General features: G+C 42.5%; 1 protein-coding gene across 1 annotated transcript in view; it reads right to left on the bottom strand.

Moving 5' to 3' along the window:
• Positions 1-5,558: 5,558 nt before the first annotated feature.
• nrg3a (neuregulin 3a) overlaps positions 5,559-21,925 on the bottom strand; it is a gene marked incomplete at both ends in the record, with an annotated part of 306,996 nt that continues 290,629 nt past the window's right edge. Inside the window, 3 exons of the mRNA XM_079168332.1 lie at positions 5,559-6,231; positions 11,644-11,829; positions 13,562-13,677. Of these exons, the coding sequence (XP_079024458.1) occupies positions 5,559-6,231; positions 11,644-11,829; positions 13,562-13,677 (975 nt within the window). The remainder of the gene's footprint in view (positions 6,232-11,643; positions 11,830-13,561; positions 13,678-21,925) is intronic.

The following is a 21,925-nucleotide window of genomic DNA, read 5'->3' as shown; positions in this document are numbered from 1 at the left end:
GGTGCAAAATTCCAAAACCACTTTTTGTGCAAGGCAAGGTTTTAATGCAGTTTTTTTCAGATGACGAATTAAAAAAAAATGCATTTGGGTCAAACTAATGAGGAAAAAAAAATCCCTTGCACACTGTTATTCACGTGAAAGGCTGAGACTGAACACACTGACCCACTTGACACACTGCATACTGAGATGTCATAATGTGCGTAGTGCCACACACATGCTCACATTTGCACATTATGCAAGCGCCTTCCATCTGCCCTGCAACCACTCATTATGGGCTGCTGTGTTCCTGAAACCGTGTGAAGATTAGTAGCTCTGCAGATGCAAATGGATTGCTCCTGGCTGATCCTGACACCAGCTAATTTAGCCGGCAAATTAAAGGAAAATAGACAATAGTCCGTCTTGAATGACAGGCTGATCTGCATGTTTGGAGGTGTTGGAATCTGGTTATTTCTTTTTCTTTTTTTCCGCTGTTTTGATGTTGTTTTATTAATGTACCGCAACAACAACACTTCCACTGCAACGACTCGCAGTCATTTGAGAGCTTTCCAGTTTGTTCATTACTGAAACAGGGCAAAAGATAAAGTCTGCGTGGGGAACGTTTTGTTAAAGAAGACAAACTCTACCTCTGGAGGATAATGTCTGGCAAACACACACATTTTGAATTACCCATCCAAAGGACCAGTATCTAACCTGGATTATCTTTTCCTTCACACTTCAGACTGTCTGAAGCCCCCTGTCCTCGTCTTTCTCTCCCTCTCTCTATCTCAGACTTGATCCACTACGTTTGCTTTTTGTTCGTGTTATCTAGGTGCGTAGCCATCCAAGCTGCAGGCTTTTGTACGAAGACAAGCGTGAACGGTACAGAAATATATGTGTTGACTCACGGGCGGGCATGCACGCATGCGTGGAAAACGCATGCACAGCAACACAAACAAATGTTCACAGCACCTGGGCTCGCCGACACTGAACTGCCGTGCAGTTCAGATAAGGTCTGATGGGGTTGCCTGGCCTGGCAGTCCAGCGCTTTTGGGGGATCAAGCTGTAGCTCTTATCTCTCTGGCCTGATGGTCTAACCTCTATTCCCTGCCATCAGTCTCTCACACACACACACACACACATGCACACGCACGCGCACACACACTGGACTGATGGCCTTAACTACCTTACTTTTTGCCATCTGACTGACTAAAGCTGAAGCAGCTAAACTGCAGTCCAGGCCAAAAACCTGTGCTTTGGTTTGGGAAAGAGGAGACTTGAGAGTGCCGGTCAAATGTTGGAATAGAGTTAGAAACTGCATAACTACATGCCTACACACACACACACACACACACACACACACACACACACACACACACACACACACATAGCAGCACACAAACACACCTGACATGAGCTGATCTGGGTCCACACTTTAAATGTTGTAGTATCCTTCTCCTGCAGTATATAGAGAGAAAAACACAACTGATGAATACTGAGTTTAGTATTCACTAATGTTTTGAATGATTTTTTTGAAACCTCAGTTAAATAAAGTCTCTTTTTGGGGAAAACAAAAGCTGAAAATAGTGAGCAGATCAATTTAAACAGCATTTCAGCCAGACTGATTTGCACCCAAAGTGTGTTATCCTTCCCACTGATCTCTGTGGTTCATGATTAACAATGCCCTGTTGCAACACTGACAGATTCAAGACACAAATATGGAGGAAGGCAATTTAGCTGCCGATTGTGCAACAATAAATAACAACTAGAGAGCAGCGATGGAATCACACAAGCAGCGACACCAAATCGGGCCAGAGGCGTAAAGAGGGGGGGGGGGGGGGGGGTCAATTGCTACTTTCCCACTTCCTACACATTCTCACACCAATGTATTGAATAACGCAGTTTGGTCAGTGGTCTTAAGCGTCAAACTGTGACGCTCTACGTACCCCTCAGTCAGTTTTGCACGTGTCATTATACTCTTGGTGCACGCATTGTGTCTTTTCAAAATAAACTTCCGTCTTCACAGGCAGTTTAGGAACACAAGACTTTCAACCAGGAGACTGATGCTCGTGTCCCACAGTGAGTTACGTTAGTGATGTTTGTTACACATTTACCATGTGTTTCCTTGTTTACCGTTTACTAAGTTTTCGTACTTATCTAAAGCTCAACTGTGCCAGAAAATGTGTTATCGTGACATGTGGAATGTCCTTAAAATGTCTATTTATAAGCCTTCCCATGAGATCAGGTTGCTGCACCCATTTGGCATCCTCGCTGGTGTGATCCTCCTGCAAGACTGGTCCTATATTTTACATCTTTATTGACGTGTTCATTTTTAACTCAGAATTTCAAACGTGTATTGGAGATTTAAAAAAAAATACTGGTATATTAAGAATGCATACATTCCACACACACAAACACATCTAAAAAATAAAAAACATTTCTATCATGAAAAAAGGCAGACATGCTCTCAAAGCCAATGAGCTTTTTCTTATCAAACGCAAACCCCCATTTTTCCTCCAATGCTGCTTCTTATAACGTTAAACCAGCAGAATAAGAAGTAACGCAGTTTTCAATCAACGGCACATGGAAAACCACTTAAATACGGTCCGAGTGGAGAGCAGTGACGCCTGCATTGAATGAGTTTTTCCTGCCCTCTCTTGTATAATTGCCGACGCTCACATGTGGTTAAAGTACATGCGTGTCGAAAGTAATTACGGGTTTTCTCAAGGTGCAGTAATAATGAGGTCATGCATGTTTGGCATCTGGTCATCACATATGTGTGTATTTTATGGAGCGCTTATGAGACGATGTAAATGTTTAGAAAACATGCCGTCGATGAACGTTCTAGTTGCAGTGGCTCACCTCCAGATAAGAAAACAAATCCAGACAATGCTTGCAGACTTTTATCTGTTAAAAGCTCATACACTGATTACAGTTGGTCAAACAAACACATTCACATTTTTTTTGCTCCGTGTCTCCGTGCACAGAAGCACATCAGCCTCCATTCTGTAAGTCATCAGTGTTTTGTTCTGGTGAGGACATAATGGATTTCATGGACATCAGTATCAAATAACCAAAACTGTTGAAGTTCAGCAATGTGATATAGAAAAGCGCCTTTTTGGGGTCTGAATGGCAGCATGGCAAACTAAGTCTTCAAAGAAATAGAGAACGAAAGAAAGAAAGAAGCTCCTGGCTGATTTCTGAGTGCTCGTGTGTGCGTTGAATAAGAGGCGAACGTTCACGAGGATCAGCCATTGTGAGGGTTTTTTTTTTGAAAAGTACAGGTTGGGAGAGTGTGAATTCTCAGGTACTGTGATCTTATCCAGAGTATCTGCCTTATTGAATCAGACCTCTCTGCACCGTGGAGCGCCGGTCACACACCGGGGGGAGTGCCACAGAAAGGACCAGGGTGGATGGTTGAAAGCAGTTCGTTGTTGTCAGGGGGGCCACGATCACAAAGCTTGAAGGACGGCAGCTGTGAGAGTTCAATGTAGGACTCATTTCATATGAAAAACATAAAACATCCAGGAGTCACTCTTACTTTCTAAAGTGTTGTTCAGCAGTAAACCTTGGAAAGCAAGCCTGTGACACTTTTTCAGTGATTTCCGATGGAGGATTGTTGCTACTTGTGCTTATTGTTCCCGCTTTAACTTTGCTATTTCAATTCAGTTGGCCTGTTTTTCCAAATCAAACCTCTTTCACTCAAAACACATTTGAAATGTTTCAATTTGGTCGCAAGGACTTGAATGGATACCAAAACATCTACTTTGATAAAAAAACTAATTCCTTGTCCCTCTTTAATATAATCAACATAAATACATTTGGTAGGATTCCTTAGAAGCAAGGCCACCTCTCCCCTTCCTTCCTGGGATTTTCATTCAAAAATGACATCTGGACCGAGACAGCTGCTCGTACATGAGAGTTGAATGAAGAGAAGCTGCTTATGAAATTAAAACCTGTCTTAAAAGACTCATGACATCAATAGACAAAGCTTTATGGATGGAAATTTGGACATGTAGGTATCAATATATTTTCATAAAAGGATGAATAATATTTTGAAATGAAACCGTGTTTGAAAACATTATTCATCGTTGATTTCTGTATTCCAGGCAGCGTGGTGAAAAGAGGGAACTACCAGCTAATTGGATGGGAACTTTGTGAATACTGGTCTCCAGCCAGTTGAGCCCAGACTGTGTGTGACAAGGCCAAAGGATAAATAGGGTATATATCACTGTAAACCAGACTGATGTAATCCAGCATGCACATTTGGACAGGGTGCTTTTAAGGTGTCAAAATGTCTTCCAAGCAATCAACCAAAACAACTGTCATTTTGAAAAATCTTTACCAGAATTGCAACCATTGTTTTACTTTTTGTCACCAGAAACATTTGGCTGTAAGTTCATACAGAAATTCAAAAGCTTCCAATTCATAGGATACAACATAGAGACATTTATTTGTTTCAATACCCAAACCATGTGGTCCTCCCTCCCGTCGGCCCCAGAAAGCAGCATTGTTCATTAATAACCGAAAAATGGAAAAACAAAAAGAAACAAAAAAAATGTCAGATTAGCTCCTGTGGTGACCCTTAGCCCTCTGTCCTTCCCTTTGTCCTTCTGTCCATTCATCCAACCATCCAAGCAACCAAAAGCAACGCACAGAGTGTGCGCGCAGGTGTGGGAAAATAGAATTATAACAAAAAGAAAAATAATCTGGATTGGTTTGAAAAGTGGAGTCAGCATCCGTGCTGTCTTTAACAATCTGCCGCCTCAAATCTCACCAACTGTAGAAGAGGTTGTTTCCTGTTTTTTTTTATTTTTCTCCCTCTCTTCCCTTGGTGCACTTCAGCACACACACACACACACACACACGCACACACACACACACACACGCACACGCACGGCCGGGGAGTTTTTTGTCGTAAATCCTCAGAGTTGTTGGTAACCACAGAGGGCTGTACTGTAATTCTTGGCTGGGTAGACAGGTTTTCAGGAGGCCAGAGAGGGGGGACGGGGTGTGTGGAGGCTCCTCTGTGCTCGCTCACAGAATCCGACTCACGGCTCGTGCGGCGGGACGTTAATGACGTTCATTCCTTAGAATTGAGCCGAAACCAAAAATGTTACAGAAAACAGGGAGAAGAAAAACAAAAAAACCAAAAGAGAAATAGTTACATCATTCCTGTGTTCTTCAACTTTGTACTTGGTCACTTTTTGAATTCCATATATTTATATCCATATATATTTATATATATATTTATATATTCTTTTTACAATTAAAAACACCATGGAGTTGACAGACTATTTGGTTTCTTTTTGCCTAAGTAGAAGTGTTTCTCTTGTAAATAAATGCATGTAAATATTTTTTTTCCTCTCTCTTTTTCCAGACTGTCATTTGCCGTAAAGGCGGCCACACAGAAGTGTTTGTATCCATACAGGATATCATCAGCACATTTTTCAGAATTTCCATGATATAATATTTTTTTTAATTTTTTATTCGGCATTTCCATTCGTGTCTCACAGATGCAGGACTCTTTAGTCTGTCAAACACCGTCAAACCCGAAAGTGAATGTCCTAAATGGTGTCCTTTCACTGGCTGCTCTGGCCCAGGTCTCTGTGTGATAGGCTGGGGCTGAGTAACTGGGTCTGTGTGGGTCCGTTACAGCTCAGCGCCCCGGCACTTCCTCCGTTAAGGTTCAGGAAGCAAACAGTTTCTCTGGCCTCCACCAGCGCAGCCGTCGACCCGCTGCTGCTGCTGCTGATGCCCCCTTCTTCCTGCTTCCTGTGAGCGAAGGCCAACGCCCTGAGCTGCTCCTGCGCCTCCTCCAGCAGCAGCGCCACCTCGTCCTGCCGCTGACCAATGGCGGACGAGCAGGAGGAGGACCACAACGTGACGTGCGCCGCCTTCTCTCTCCTCGCTTCCTTGCAGGGCGCGGCTCCGCAGGTGACTGACATCGTTGTTGTCGCCGGTATGACGCTGGTTTGCATACAAGACACCTCGCTGTGACACTGGACGGAGGGGATGATGGGGATGGAGCAGGAGCGAAACGGAGGAGGCGGGGACTGGTTGTGACGGCGTCCGGGCCTGCGCAGGCTGCGGCTGTTGGGATTCGAATCGCCGTGGTCGGACGGGCCCGAACGCACCTCTATGCGGCCGCTCCACGGCGACGGCGACGATGTATCCAGGGACACAAGAGTTTGCATATGCAGGAAGGCGTCTCGTCTGGGGTCGTCACATTGGTTCTCCACATGCATTTCGCAACTGGAGAAGATGGGAAACGGGGAATGAAGGTGCACAGAGAAAGGAGCAAAGGTTATTTAAGGGAGAAAAACACTTCCTCACTTCACCTAGAGAAGTCATTGAGGCTTTGAGTGCGATTTCAACTGGATCGCCTTTTCAAACTCCCACGCTGAATACACAGAGGGACAGCTCGCCGCCCTTTGCCATCTCACAGGCTAACAGAGTATGCTGAGAGGGAAGACGATGAGCCATGACATCTTTCTTTCATCTCTTTGTATCCGAGTCCACGCGCACACACACATAAAAAGAAAGAAAATCTAAAATCCTCTCCTCGCTTATATAAGCGCAGAGGTAACAGTGAGTTCACTTTTTATGTTATTGATTTAATGACTCTAAAGTATGTTGAAAATGAGTTGTTTTAAAGTTTAAGGAGTTCAGCTTTGGTCAAGGACAAATGAGATAATCAGGCATCACGAGTGGTAATTTCTATTGTTTTTTTTTCTTTTCTCTTTTAGTAGCTCCAGTTTTAGGTCAAGACCATTTGCTTTGTTTGAAAATCCCTTTTGAGTCCCTTTTGCTCAGAGATTGTATAACCGCACTGATTCGTATCTCTTTTCTATATTTTAAAAGTTCAGTCATACCTTTACTTTAAGCATGTTAAGTTTTCTTAACTTGACATCTTGTGCTACACCCTACCTGTCTGTGCAGGATGTTCATCGTGTTATCAACCCGTCCTCATTTGTGCATCCGGCCCATTTATTCTGTCTGTCCCCGTTTGCCTCATCTTGTTTTTTAGCCGTCCTTATGCTCAACCTCGTGAATTAAACTGTGCATGTTTGACATCTTGCTTGTTCACCATTATTGACTATTTACATGACACAAGAAACAGGGGTACCAGGGAGAAATCAGAGTTTACAAGTGTTTACCTGCAGCTGTGCAGTAATCCGAATCCTCTCCTTAACACGGCCATAAGTCAAACACGCAGTTTTTTCCTGACAGCGGGAATATAGCAGAACATTCAGCTGCAGAAACCGACATATTCAGACTTATAGAAGCTGCTATTCTGTATTTTAGTATTTACGTTGAGTTGGACTTTGGATTGAATCATTCTGGATGCAAAGATGCACCTTGTGTTAAGGAATGATTACAGTTAATAAAAAGGCAAAATGTAACATTAGTGACAGAATATAAGATCTCTTGTATGAAGTAGGACTAACTACATGCCCATCCGCTACCTGCACCTCCCAGACCCTGACTTTCCGCTTCATTAAAGGGTGCACTGCTTCCTGCTTTGGCACTGAACGCTGCCACTGAGGAGCAGAATTGTCCAATGCAAGCGTAACTCCTGGGCTGTGGTATACATGGCAAATAAATGTGGTTTCTCAAGCAGAAATTCAGAGCAAGAAACCGGGATGCTCCTAAGTTTTTTATTCAAATGAGGTTTTGAAAATTGTGTTGATGTGGAAATGCGATACATTCAGTGCCTTTAGATGTGCTGAATTAACCGGATAACCACATTCTCGCACCAATGCATCAAATAATGAGCTTGGTCAGTGTCGACGCTTATTTTTATTTTTACACTGGAAACGAATAGCGGTCTCCTGGAAGTAAGCCTGTGTTTGTTTGACCCGTCCACCTCTCCTCCCATCCGCCCTGTGTGGACTATCTGTCTCTTTAAGCTACATCAGTTGCTCTGCCCGTTATGCTGCAGGTGGATGCGCATACACACGCTAAATGTCCGTTGCACTTGCACTGAATGCCTTTTAAACCCCTATTCTTGTTTCCTTCCCCTCGTCTCTTCCTGTGTCTCAGTCGCTGTCCCGTCCTGTCTGACGTTTGCACCAGTGGTGGGTACTGGTGGCCCAATAGCGTCTTTCTGATCAGGCTCATCTTGTGCCTCACCTGTTAAGCTCACTGAATATAAATGTACTTCTCTGCCGCTGATGGTGTGTTTCTCTGCAACATTACACCAAGTCTCTGCTCCGTATCTGGGTCTTGACCTAACTTCACTAAGCCCAGCCATAATCTCTTTCTGCCTTTTTCTAAGACTTTTTCTAAGACTGACCATGGCCTTCAGTGCTATCTGCTATGTGTATAAATCCAGCGGCATTCCAGAGCAGAGCCTCATTATCTTTGTGTAATAATTCATAATCCTCTGCAAAGGCTAGCCTTTTTCTGCCAAGTCAAAAATCAAACTCGGAGTCCCTCTCTCTTGTAATACCACATCACACACACACACTCCGCACTCTCCATCAAGGCTCTCAAAAATAGCGGTGGGAGGAGAAGGTGCCTTTTCAAACACAAAAGGAAATCACGCCGTCCTTTTATCGCCCGCAGTATTTTTCCGAGGCATAAAAACCTCACCAAACCCCCCCAAAAAGAAAACCACAGAGGAGATTTAGCGAGGCCCACAGAGAGGATCCCGTGAGCGATAAGAGAGGATGATGCTAGGGTGCTAATTCCCAAGATAACATTCACAGACAAATCTCTCTTTTGATGTGTTGAAACACAATCAGATTGCAAAAATCTATGAAGCGGAGTTCAAATATAGACCCTGGAGCGACGATGGAACAGCTAGAGGGGTATTACAGAGAGATTGTGTGCAAGTGAGGTGAGATAAGTGACTGGGCTTTTATCTTTTACAGGGGCTCATGATGTGCACAAGTGTTAACAGTCATTTTCATTAATCCATTCCCCGACAGATCATTTCTTAATATATCGCATCTGTTTGCTGCCGAAGTCAAAGTAAAATCTTTATGTAATGCGATGCAGCGACCTTCTAAAACTGGGAAATGTTCCAGATTTATACATACATGTAGATACGCACGCCTACACACACAGAAGCTGTGACTTTCTAACTGAAGTTTGTGTATATAATACATCGCAAAACAAACTAAGCGAGGGAGAGAAAAAAAACCGGCATGTTGCTGCATAAAATACTGCAAACGGGGGACAGAAATATAAAACTGTGTGCAGCATCTCCATCAGCCATTTTGGAGACAGCTTTATCTTAAAATAGAAGTAACAACACAGGACATTCTGTCTCCCTGTCAGCCATTTTGTCGAGATAACGCAAGGCTTCTCTAACAGGCATGGAATAGAACGGGCACCCTTTCTTTTAAAGCCTTTTCTAACTGTCATGTGCTATCTGCACACTCCTCTATCACGTCCTTTTACTGCCCCTGTTTCTTTCTTCTTTTACTATATTTCTGAACGCTTTCCATCTGTGTCAGAATGGATTCAAACCGGTTGTCTCTCTATTTCTCTGTCTCTGCATCTCTCCCTCTGTCTCTATGCATTCATGGTCAAATGTCTCCATGGCAACTCAGACAACCATACCACGGGAGAGGGAGACTGTCGTCTGTCTGTCCATCTGCTGCGTTTTTTTTTTCTGTTTCCTTTGGAAGGGGAGTTTTCATTCTGCGCAGTGGTGTGCACAGATGCTCTGGGTGAAAAAATGTAAAGAAGGAGTCAAAGCAGAGCAGCTTTTGGGCGGCAAAGGACACTTGTAGTGATCAGGGGACAATTGGGCCAACCAGAGGACACTAATGCCCAGGCTACATAGAGGGTGTAACACATGTGGACTGTTTGTGGAGCGGCTGCAGCAACGCTACGCTTCCACTATGATCAATTAAACTGGCTACACCAAGCGTGGGAGCAGCAGTGCATAAATGATGCGTATGCACCACGGAGATCTTGGTAACCTCATCCCTTACATAGCCTACTGTAGTCCAGATGTCATCTTACCCATATTAGGCTACACAAAAAAGGTTCACAGTGCTCTGCTGGGTCCCAATGCTGAAGAAACAGTTCCACACAAACAAAAAACGAAAGGTCGTCGTTTTGTTTTGCCTGTGGTTCACACAATCCTATGCCTTGTGTGCTCTGCAGGTGTAGCCAGTAAAAAGATACATTTGGTGGACTCATTTAGACTGACCATGGGACCCTTGGCTGACCAGAACACAGTTGGATTAAACCAAGGACATCTGGGCAGACGTGAAAAGCCTAAAATGCATAATAATTACATGCGGAAATGTTGCAAATGACATGCTATTTACACGCCCTTCCCATGAGATTCGGGTTGTGTGGTTGGACTTTCTATGACTAAAAGGCTGCTTGGGCTTACCAGAGGGGCACCTGAGTGGCACTGGGTCAACACCTGTGTTGAGGAAATGCACACTTAAGCAGCTCAAGTGTCCCTCTATACATTTGGGAACAAATGAAGCATTAAATATCCTGCTTCAATATAAACCAAAAAAAAAAAATAAACTTAGGTGATTGCAGCAAAAAGAGCAGGGCCCTCCTTGTGTGCACGTCACTTCATGCATGCTATTGGTGTGCATGTATGTTCACTGTATGTTGGAGTGTGTTTTTTTCCCCAGCCATGTCTGTCTGCTCTCTCTCTCTCTCTTGCTATTAGTATGCATGTAGGTCATGTGGAGCTTTATCCTGAGGCGGGACTGCTGGGACCTGAACGCCTGAAGTAAGGCTTGCACAGTCCAGGTGGGTAAAGCACTGACTCATGACCCACCCAAAATGGGGCAAAGCACAGCTCCTTTCACACTCAATACGTTTCATGCTAATCATTCGCACTGATCATTTGCATTTCCCCTAGCTGCTACCGCATGCACACGCTGTGCTGCCTGAGAAGTGTACTGTGTTATATTTAAATGCCGGGATTTAATTGTTGTCTTACCTGCTAAGCCGTCGCATTAAAAAGCTGAGATTCAGAATTTAGCTCAGGCTTGACAAGATGTCAGAGAGGGAAAGAGAGAGCGGAGAATGTGGATGTGCAGCCTGTACCGTGTCCTTAAAAGCACAGGCATCAGGCGAAAGCATTTCTTTTGAACTCGTGCCACTGTACTGCAGACCACAACATAACGTGACCTTGTTTTTATCTCTGCTCAGCAGATTGGAAAACAAAGGGATTGATGAGGCTAAAGGAGGTAAAATGAAAAAAAAATTACGGTCTTTTTGGGGAATAAATATCACAGAATTGGCTTTGAAATATCCACTCTTGAAATGAAATCCAAAGCTTTTTCCATCGCAAGTCTGTATTTTTCAGTCAGTGGCTTTCATTGAAATGACTCAGCACATGGAGGATACAGCAAAGAAGCAAAGTGGAGATAGAAAGAAAGAGAGAGTGGAGAAAGTGAGGATGAAACCTTAAAATACTCCAAATCTTTAAGCTCAACACTTCTTCTCCCAACTTGTCAAATACCGAAGCTTGGTCAGTGGCCCCTACGCTTCAGACTATGACGCTCTAGGTACCTATTTAGCGCCGGTTTTGGACATTTCAGGGACGGTGAGCCAGTTTCCGCAAGGTAGTCTGGCCTCCCTACACTAAGTTCAATTCTCTATTTCTATGATTAAACTGTGTCAATAATGTGAAGTAAATAACTGCAATCTAGGCCTTCAGTACAATCTCCTCACCCTCTTTGAGCCTCGGCCTCCCTCTCAGATGAGTCCACTTCCTGAAGGTGTTGGTAGGCGTGGCCAGAAAACTTGGATCCTCCAATCGGATTCAGCTTTCCCCTGGGTATGGGCGGGGTCCTGCGTGGAGCTGACCAATGGGCTACCCGGGTTCTCTGATCCGGGCTGTGAGACAAGGAACCACTTCTACGAAAGATAAAAGAATTCAATAAAGATTCAGGAGTTATTGTTTAACACAGTATCTAAAGGAGTTTTTTTACTGCTTATGTATTTGTGTATTAACTCATGAACACAGGGTTTTGCTAGTTTTTTCGTTAGTCTGTTTTTGGATTGGCTCCAACATTTTGGAGCCATGAGGACCTCTGATCAGCAGTTAAACACGACAATCAAAAGTTGCTTTTGTCAAAATGTGAGTGTAGTACCGGAGTTACCAAAAAGGGTTACTGGAATGAGGTTATTAAAACGACCTCTGGTTAGTTACACATCTTTTAAGAAAAAGGGTGATTTGTTGCTCTCAGATATGACAATAATTAGAAAGCATGGCGTTATCCACATGTCCTCTTTGGTTTCATATAATCTTGTGGGAAGTACATTTTCACTTGAAGTCATGACTGAAGTGGTAAATGTCCTCTCCAGGCCCTCATTCGTATTTAACTCTGCTGTTTTGAAGCAGAGATTTGGGCTTCTCAGCCATAACAACTGAAAGCCCTGCTTACAGTAAGGGACTTAATATTCGGCAGAGTTTTGTATAAAAGCATTTAAACGAGATATTCATGAAACACAGAATGAGCCCTGGTCAGTTTCTTTCTGGCTATTTTGGTATGTGGTATCCCAACACACTCTGCTATCCGGACAATAGTGCCCAAGTCTCTGCCTAAGCTGATGCGATTGCAAACAAAATAAACTCTGCTCACCCACTGAGAAAGTCATTTGTGGGAAGAGGAACAGACTAGCAGCCAAGTAATCTCGTGATGAGCTCAGCTCTTCACCGCGAGAGCGAGAAATTGAAAGAAAAGGAGCAAGAGAAGCCTTGCAGGAGTTTAGCCAAAAAGGTTAGAGAAGTGAAATTTCTAGTTTATCTGGGGAAAAAAAATAATTCTCTCAACCACTGCCTGGATCCCTTTGAAAAAGCTGATTAAACCACAGCCGCTCTGGCAGTTAGAGGTCAAAACACAGGAGTGTGCTGAGAGGCTCTCAGGTGTGAATGAAGGAGAGAGAAGTCAAAAAAGCATCATGTGTGCATTTTACTAATTTCCCCCCATGCGATGTTTGGGGAAAAAAGGTTTCATGTTGAATCCAAAATCAAGCTGTCTTTTAACTCTTTCTCACACATATAAAAACACAAAACCACAGGATAGAAATACAAAAACGGAATACCAATGACGTACACAAACCCGTCTCTTTGGCTTCGCTCTGAGGATATGTTTATTGCAACAGAAGATTCAGCCGTGGCAAATTTGTGAATTCCAGCTCTGTCAGAAGTGTGCGTTTGGGAGTGTGTTGCTTGCTGATGAACATGCCAGTGCCAACACACCACCGAGCAGTGTGAGAAGAAAGCTTTACAGGGATTTACATGCCTGCGTTGGCTCATAAATGCCTGCACATGTGCTTCCCGTTTTATCTCTGTCCCATCTCCTCATTGTTCATGAGTGTTATAGATATGCTTATTAGCATGTTTATAGCTTTAATTATAATGGCTATCGTTCTTCCGTGAATCAGCAATTAACTTTGGCGCCGCTGTAATGTGGATAATTTAATTTCTCTCTTCACTGCGTCCCTGCTGATTACAGGAAAGGACACTGAAGTTGGTATTATTTGCATTTTGCCGTTTCCTGCAGTTGAACGGAGGGGGAAGCTGCAGCTCTAGTGTGACGTTATGCCCGTATCTGACTGTGTGCGTGCAATTTAAAAGTCATACCTCTGATGTTTCGCTGCTCCCTTAGAGCCGTTGGGTGGCGTGGTGGAGATGTTGCAGTGTGCAAAGCTGGACCCACAAACGTTCCCCTGGCGGGACTGGGCGGATCGTTTGCAGTACTGCGGAAACAAACAAGAACAATAAAAGTTTTGTTGCAGTTCACATGTGTTTTAAGGAAAACTTTGGACACATTACATCATGCAATACAACGTGTTCCCACTCAGGATCAAACATCAGGGTGTTTTGAGATTTCTTACATTTCTAAACTCCCACCTCGCTATTTCTCACACACTGACAGCTTCGAGGTGGGGAGTGCCGACTGCCTTGATTCTGGGAGCTCAGACACTAAAGGGAGTCCGGTTACATCTATTTCTGCCTCTTTTCCACCTTCCTCTACATCGCTCTTGCTTTTTCAGGGATTGAGGTAAATTGTACCGTGTGGAGAGGAGAGGGAGAGGAAGGCTCCTGATAGTTTGCAGCATTAAAGCTTCAGGTTCTGTCACAAATCTTCAAGCAATGGTGGCAACGTGGCACGAGGTCCAGACGTGCCAATCATGGCTGAACAAGTGGCAGCTGGGCAAAAAAAAAGGTGATAGCTACCTGGTAAATGCACTGGGGATCTATTGATGATGTTACAGGTAAAAGGCAATTGTCATACATGGTATATTGTTTTCTAATGTGTCTGTGTTGACAAACGGCAACTTTCCACTTAATTTAGCAAAGCGTTAACTAATCCCTTCTTTAGTGTAACGGTAGCACAAGAGCTAAAGTTAGCTTGATGTGTCTTCAGCAGTAAATATTTTTGTAAGAGATGAAAATTCAGAGTTAAAGCTTCATTTAGGAATTTATATTTTGTGTGACTTTTGGCAGTCCCTGTGGAAAAAAAGTGGTAATGTTTCTGGGCACCAAATTCCCTTTTGAAATCTTTTCATTTTACTGCAGCAAGGTCTGGAGATCTGCCACTCGCAGTCCTGGTTCTGGTTCTCCTGTACCTCCCTTGCCTCCAGCGGGCCCAGCGATAAGGCCTGGGTCTACAGCGATGTGGTGTCGGTGTTAGTTCCCAGCGGGGACCGGCCGAGCAGCGAGGCAAAGCTCCGCTCCTGGCCGGAGGAAGGTGCCCAGATGCAGTGCACTGAGCTCGCCTCCTCCTGCTGCAAGAGAATCTAAATGCAGATCAAAGGCGGCAGTGAAACTGGATCTGGGTCTGTCTGCGGCGGGCTGGTCGCTGCCGGCTGGGTCTGGTGAACCTGCATGATTATGTCTAAATTTGCCAAATTCTGACTCGATGACAGAATAACTATATAGAAATAGCCAATCTTCTCACTGATGCTCTTGTTTACTTGCAGGTCATATCGAGGCATCAGTATTACATTAAGACTATTTCATAACCAGTTAAAAGTTCCTAGTAGTAACTTTATTTTTTGACATTTTTGCCTTTATTTGACAGGACAGGGTAGAATTTGAGGAGTGAGAGAGATGGGTATCATGCTGCCAAGGCTGGAATCAAACATGCGCTGTAACCACTGCTGCTTCAAAGCATGCACTACTTCGTGACATTGCTTCGTTTTAAGGGAACACAAGCCCAAAAAGTTTGGGAACCGTTGCTCTGTCTTCAATGCTTTTGTGATAACAGCCTTCACGGCAACGTACACATCATTAACATATCAACGCATCTCTCTGTCTGATCTCCTCTATGAGTGAAATCATCAAATAAGGCGGAAATGCCAAGAAATGAATCATTAATAAGTCCTTTCAAAGCCTGGATTCATCACAGCGGGAACGTCGATCAGAAAATCTATGTAATTAAGTCCTCTGTACTTTGTACAGTGGCAATAAAGAAAGATCCGGATTAAATGGAGATATGTTCAGAGATGGAGATTTAAGTATCACAAAACCAGCCAATACGTTGAAGGAAAGTTACCCTTTTTACATTACACGAGTGCCTATATCCTGCAACGATCATTTGGCAGATGGAATCAAAGTTTTGTTGGCTCACATTCTTCTGTACTCTCAAACAATACATTGGCGAGTTGCATTTTTTCAGCGTAGTGAATGAGTCACTTTGGTGATTTCTGACAAGAATAATGCTTCATTTTGCTCAGAAAGGCATTCTTTCTATAACACTACTGTATATTGCTCTTTTTTTATTGCTTTCCATCCCCTTTGAATCCCTCTCTCATCCACAATGATCCTTCCCTTGTCCCCTCTCGTTCCCTCTTTCCTTGTGGTAGCCGTCGTGACAGGATATTCTAAATCAGCACTACCGCGGCACTATGCAAGTCCCAGCTTCTGCCTGTTAACTCTCTTCATGTTCGTCCCCATCTCCAGAGAGACAAATATGCAATAAAAACCAAACAGTTCTTTGTTCTGCACTTCACGATATGGTTGACAAGGCAGACTCACTCAGTTACACAGCAGAAAAGATCTGCTGAACACGGGGCAACACAAGAAAGTGTTTCGGCTTTTAAACTTTAAAAGCCTTATAGATGTAAGGAGTATGGTGCTGGTTTGATTTATTATCTACTACACAACCCTATCGGTGGTTTGCATCTATCTGTCTGTGACAGTTTTCTCTCCGCAGCATCATCTCGGCATCGTCTCTAGAAAGAATCTTCTGTAACTGAAGGTGGGAGAGACACCTTGTGCACAGAGTTCTTAGTTTGATGTCTGACTAACAAGGTTGTCACTGACGCAATCCCTTTTTAGGGCCCTCTGCAGCACACCAGCCTCATTAGCATGACAGTTGCTTCCTCGGTTATGTGACCATTCAGACGTTTGAAGGCCGATTTGTACTTATAAAACCGTGACACACTTTCTCTCTTAACTTGAATTTATACCGTATATAGACTACCAGCTGCACTGAGGCAGAAATGTCGATGATTAGAAGGCAGGGTTCATTAGGAAGAGCGGCGTATCTCAAGTGTTCAAACAGTGCTCGTCTTGTTTCAAGGTGGAATCACTCCAGGTTGTGCTGGCAAAGCTGACTTTAATTTGACTCTGAGAGAGTGTGGCTACGTTGATTTTTCAGGGGTGTAGCAGTTTCCAAAATTGACAAATTATCTTTGGGGACAGTTGCTGAAGGCAGCTTTATAACGATATAGGTTGAACTCATGGAGGCGTCTCTACATCGGACATAATCCTTCTGCCAGTGCTCATCATATTTTGTAAATACATAAGGGCCTGACGCTGACTGGCTCTGAATATTAAGAAACATTGGAAGTCTGAATAATGCGAGGTATTTATTATTGGGTATCTTGGTCAGAATAGCATTGTGTGGAGTAATATTTGGAGCTTCAACAGAAGTTTACACAACCGAAGAGCGAGTGATTCTAAATTGCTTTATTTTCTCTGATCTCCGCTTTTCTGACTCCGTGCTCCAAGCTGCAAATTGATACAGACGCTTCCAGACAAAAGTTTCTCTTTTTTCTGTCTTTGATAAAACAGAAAATTAGAAAAAAAGTTTTAAGTGTGACATTATGCATGCGACCTAAGAAAGCGGGCTATAATTCTTCAAACAGAGAAGGGTCGGTTTATGCGTGTATGTTAATTTATTCATGTTTAAGAAGAAATAGCTGGAAGAATAATCACCCCTGTTAATCCTAACTGACTTATCAATGCTTTGTTTTACAGTTAAAGGCAGAAAAAGTATTGTGTTTAACTTATGTATCCGTTCTAGGTGCATACAAATCTCTGCCTACCAGCTAAAAGAGGAAAAAGTGCCTCCAATCTGTTAATGCAGACACTGTGTGGCTCAGCGTCCCTCTTGTTTCAGTTTAAAAATAGATCTAGAGGCTTTACTGCTCAAGGAAAAAACCGGAAACCGTGTGCATGTGTCATACAGCAATACTGACTGTTTATAGAGGTCATCAATATAAATGTGATGTTTTCTCACATAGCTGGAGGCAAAGAAACTCTGCTCTCTGGCTCCATAAACACACACACACACACACAAACAGATACAACGGTGCAAAAGTCATTACTTTGACAGCGACTTCAAGCTGAATCTGGACATTTGTGGTGCAAAGGGGAGCACGAAATGACGTTTATTAATGTATATATGTCTGTGTACTGTAATGGATGTTTTAATCTCTGAGATCTTGCTGCCAACTGTATGCATCTGGCCCTCAGGCTTTTTTTTTTTATCTCTGACAGATCATCCGGAAGGAACCAGGAGATGATTTTTATGATTTGTGCAGAGATGCTGCCATCGATAATAGCTTTATAAACACACATTATTAGCAGAGATTACACAGAGCAGGCTCAGGAAAGTCTTGTTCATGACAGAGACCGAGCTGTTTCAATTATGCGGCAACGACAGACAAACTCAGTGGGATACCTGCGGAATACACGATAAGGTGGCAAAACCTGATTGAGAGAAAAAAAAGATCGGAGCTGCTCCTCAGTTCCCTGCTTAATCAAATACTTCCAACAAAAAGGGCCCCGCGGTGCTAATCAGAAGAGCTAATCTTGTATAACAGGACACTAACAGGATAGTTCAGCTGTCCTTGTCATGAGCTGCCCAGTTATATGGGATGTTTATCTACATGTACATGTGCTTAAGTGCAACAGAAATATATATAAATGAATACATAAAGTCCCTTTTAATTAAGTTAAATTACAAAAAACAAACACATCTGGTTTTAATTGTGGCAGAGACATGCAACAGAAATTTGACACAGAGTGAATTAACTTGCTGTGTATGACACACTGAACTTAACCCTGTGCTTGTTGCCCCATGTTCAGACATTTGGGTAATTGATTGCCTGCAGACAGAAATCAATGTGACTTTGGGCGCGTAGGCACAAAAGAAAAATGACAAAAGAAAAATACAAAAAAACAAAACAATTAATTTGCATGCAAGTTCCCAAAGGCCTAAAAGCAACATTTAAACGTTAAAGATCTGCTTTGTTTTTCTCAGTTGTACATTCTGTAGTCAGTTAACAATAATCAGTAATTCATTACTCGGTGCTAATAGAGCAATTAGCAAAATAAGAGCCAAAGGACTACTTTTATCATTAGCCATGTGGCTCCTTCCACTTGTATTTAACACTAGACACTGCTGTGCAGATGTGGCATGCTGTTTTAGACACTTATGAGACAGGAGTCAACAGGACAAATATGTCTCTTAAACACTCCCGACGTAGGAATGAAACAACTTATGTACAGTATGTCCTTTCAAGTGCAACAAAGATGCCATTCTTGCTTTTTGCATGTGATTTTATGTAGTCTCTATTTACTGCAATGTAAACACATGGACGTAAATATGCTATGCTAAGAACAGGTAACGTAGTATACAAAGTGAGAGGGCTGGATGGGTCGAACAGACACAAGACCTTTAACCTCGAAACGTAATTGAAAATTTGGTTATTTGTATGGGAACGTCATTTTGTAGTAAACAGAGTTGGGCCAAACTGTTGACACCTGTGCGGGTCTGCACTGGCTGTGAACACTTGTGTTCTAAAAAACACAATGACAGTCGCCTTAAAACAAAAGTGAAACTTTTAATCAGCTGGTTTTTAGCACGGTGAGTAGCTGAATATTTTATAAAACATGTGTAAATAATGTTAAAAAAAAGGGAACTGAAGCCAGAACAAATATGTAAATATCGATCTGTTACAAATGCAGTCCAGACTTACAGTGGACATTAATCTATAAGGGTAAAGGAGGCTTTTCTTCCTGCATTTCATTACTGTATTTTATTTCTTACACTGCTTTTTAGTGTTTTAATGAATGTTCTTAATTGTTCTTAAATCTCCTTTTCTTTTGCCTTATGTTTTAATGCTTTTAATGGTTTTATGTGAAGCACTTTGAATTACCTTGTTGTTGAAACTTGCTATACAAATAAATTTGGCTTGCCTTGAAAGGAGGCAGACTCTAGCTGGTCAAATTGAAATCCATTATAAAGTCTCTCAAACTCCAAAAGAAGCACAAAAACTAAACTGTGATTTCTTCAGAAAGTGCGAAATAGATATTGCAAAGCTGACGTAAAGTGATAAAGTGCAGCGACCCATTTACAGTTTGAACGGAGCTCCGAGCTGAAGAGAACATTCTTCCTATTAACGTATATTATGAGAAAAGTAGAAAAATGCACGACAAAAAGATATAAAAAATATCAAATTGACATTTAGTGGTTGAGTGTCAACAAATTAAGGTAGAATAATAATGAGTAAGCGGAACATTGGTGTGATTGGTTGCACATTAAACAGACATCCTCCTCATCAATAAATGATCTGGTGTCATTTGCCAGTTTGATAAATATACATGAAACCATTTGCATGTACTTGAAGATCTCTTGTTTATTCTTAATTACTGGGACATTTAGATTGAAACTGCAACGTGATATGATTAACTTCTAACGGCCGCACTTTAGAAGATCTAAACCATGTGGAAGGTTGGATTGCTGCCACTCCCTTGATCTTCATGGAAGTCTGGGAAGCCAGTTTCTTTGTCCTTGGCGGGGCACTGAGTTTGAGGGTAATGGGAGGTGGCACACCTGACACACCGTCTTCACAAATTTTACAGATTACTTTCAAGCTTTGGTTAGCTCTGTCTCCAAGCTACACCTTATCTGAACCCTTTGTGAACTGAAATTCTAGATCCCCAGGCAGGAACGCCCTTGTGCTTTAGAGTCTATACGTTCCAGATTAAAGTCGACAGGGCCTGTGCCGACGCTCCTTTCAACAATTTAACTTCCCTTGACCTGTTGATTCAAGTTATGCATTGAAACATTTGATGCAGCATATTGTCACCTTGTTGCTTGCACTGGTGATACACCTGAGGAATTAGTCGTTATGCGAAGATATATGATGATTATAATTATACTAAAAGACTCACAACTAGAGTCCATCTTGCGATGACAAGAAATTTGTCTGATCCCTCTATTTTTTTATTTGACATTTTGGGAACTGGGCTCACTGTAAGATAAGAAAACCGATATCAGTCCGATGTCTGTGCAGTCAACCCAGCCGCCAGGATCGAATGTTGGCACTGTTTGTTTTTGCCAATCATGGATACGTTAAATTTCAACAATTTTTAAACCAAACATGTTTCATATTTCATACTTTTTGCGAAACTGCATTCTGAATGACTTTCACGTTTACGCAACAAAACTAGGTTTAGGTTTAGTAAAAGATCATGTTTTGGGTTAAAATGACTTTTTTCAGTTTTTCACAAGACACAAACCACCAGTCTACTGGGTGAAAGTCCTGTGTTTGACCCATCCATGCACCGAAACCGCAGAATTATGCAGACTTTGAACTCAAACTTATTTTTGAGATGTCAAATGTGTAACCTGTGAGAAATACGTTCCCTCAATATGTAACTGACAGCAGTTTTGTTGGATGGGAACGGTAAATATAAGGCTATTGCCAGTTAGCTTAGCATAGCATGAACTATTGCTTTAAGTGCTGGTGAAGTGGAAGCACCAAAACAACTATGTTAAAGTGCGGATAAGATAAGAGATATCCTTCGTGGTTTTAAGGAACTAGTGTTGGCTGTTGGTAGGAGAGAGAAAGGGAACCGTGGTGTCACCTTGACTTCTTCCCTCTGACTTTCCAGCACACCATAATAAAGTCGATCATTTTAAGATGTTTTGTCAGAAAACCAATGAAGATTTTTCAGACCAATGAAATGCAGACCAAGTGTAGTTTTTTTCTTTTACACCGATGGGACCAATGAGGCCAAATCAGGCATATCAGGCCAAGGACTGACTTGTCAACTGTATCATGAACTGCCAGCGTGAATTGTAATTATCTCTACTTCATGCAGACTGAGTCTCACATACAGGATACAAATGTGCTTCTCCCACACAGTGATTTATCCACCTTGTGTATGTTAATGTGTTTATGATGGATTGAGAGTGTGTACAGTACATGGACTTTGCTTCATTGTACATTTAAATCATGCCCTTGGAGGAAACATACCATTCATCCCATAAAGCTTCATGTCAAACCGGTGTAAATTGCATATGTAACTAACTGTATATGATAGAGATGTAAACAACGGTTACAGATAATTCATGCAGAGTGGCGCACAAATGCACACATACACTCCCCCAAGGTAATGGGAGATGTGTATTTGACTGGCACTCAAATTAATGTGATGTTTTCAATGCCGCTACTCCGAAAAACGCACATCTGGGAGAGATGCGATGACAAAGAGCGCTGGGAAGATGATGAATGACATCGCTGGCCAGCACCGAGCTCCCAAACCACTGAGCGATTGCTCACTCAAAGACCTGTGAGCCTGATGCAAGTGGCCAGGTGGAGACGGGAATACAACCTATTTCATAAAGCAGCTAAAAACTACTGGGGGGTGATAAACTCAATGATAGATCCTGGTGCTCTGAGGTGTAACGTGTACTGTATA

Source organism: Pholis gunnellus, assembly GCF_910591455.1.
Source record: "Pholis gunnellus genome assembly, chromosome: 11".
NCBI classification, from domain to species: Eukaryota; Metazoa; Chordata; class Actinopteri; order Perciformes; family Pholidae; genus Pholis; species Pholis gunnellus.
Note: the sequence above shows the minus strand (reverse complement) of the source record. Positions and strands in the feature narration are given on the sequence as shown.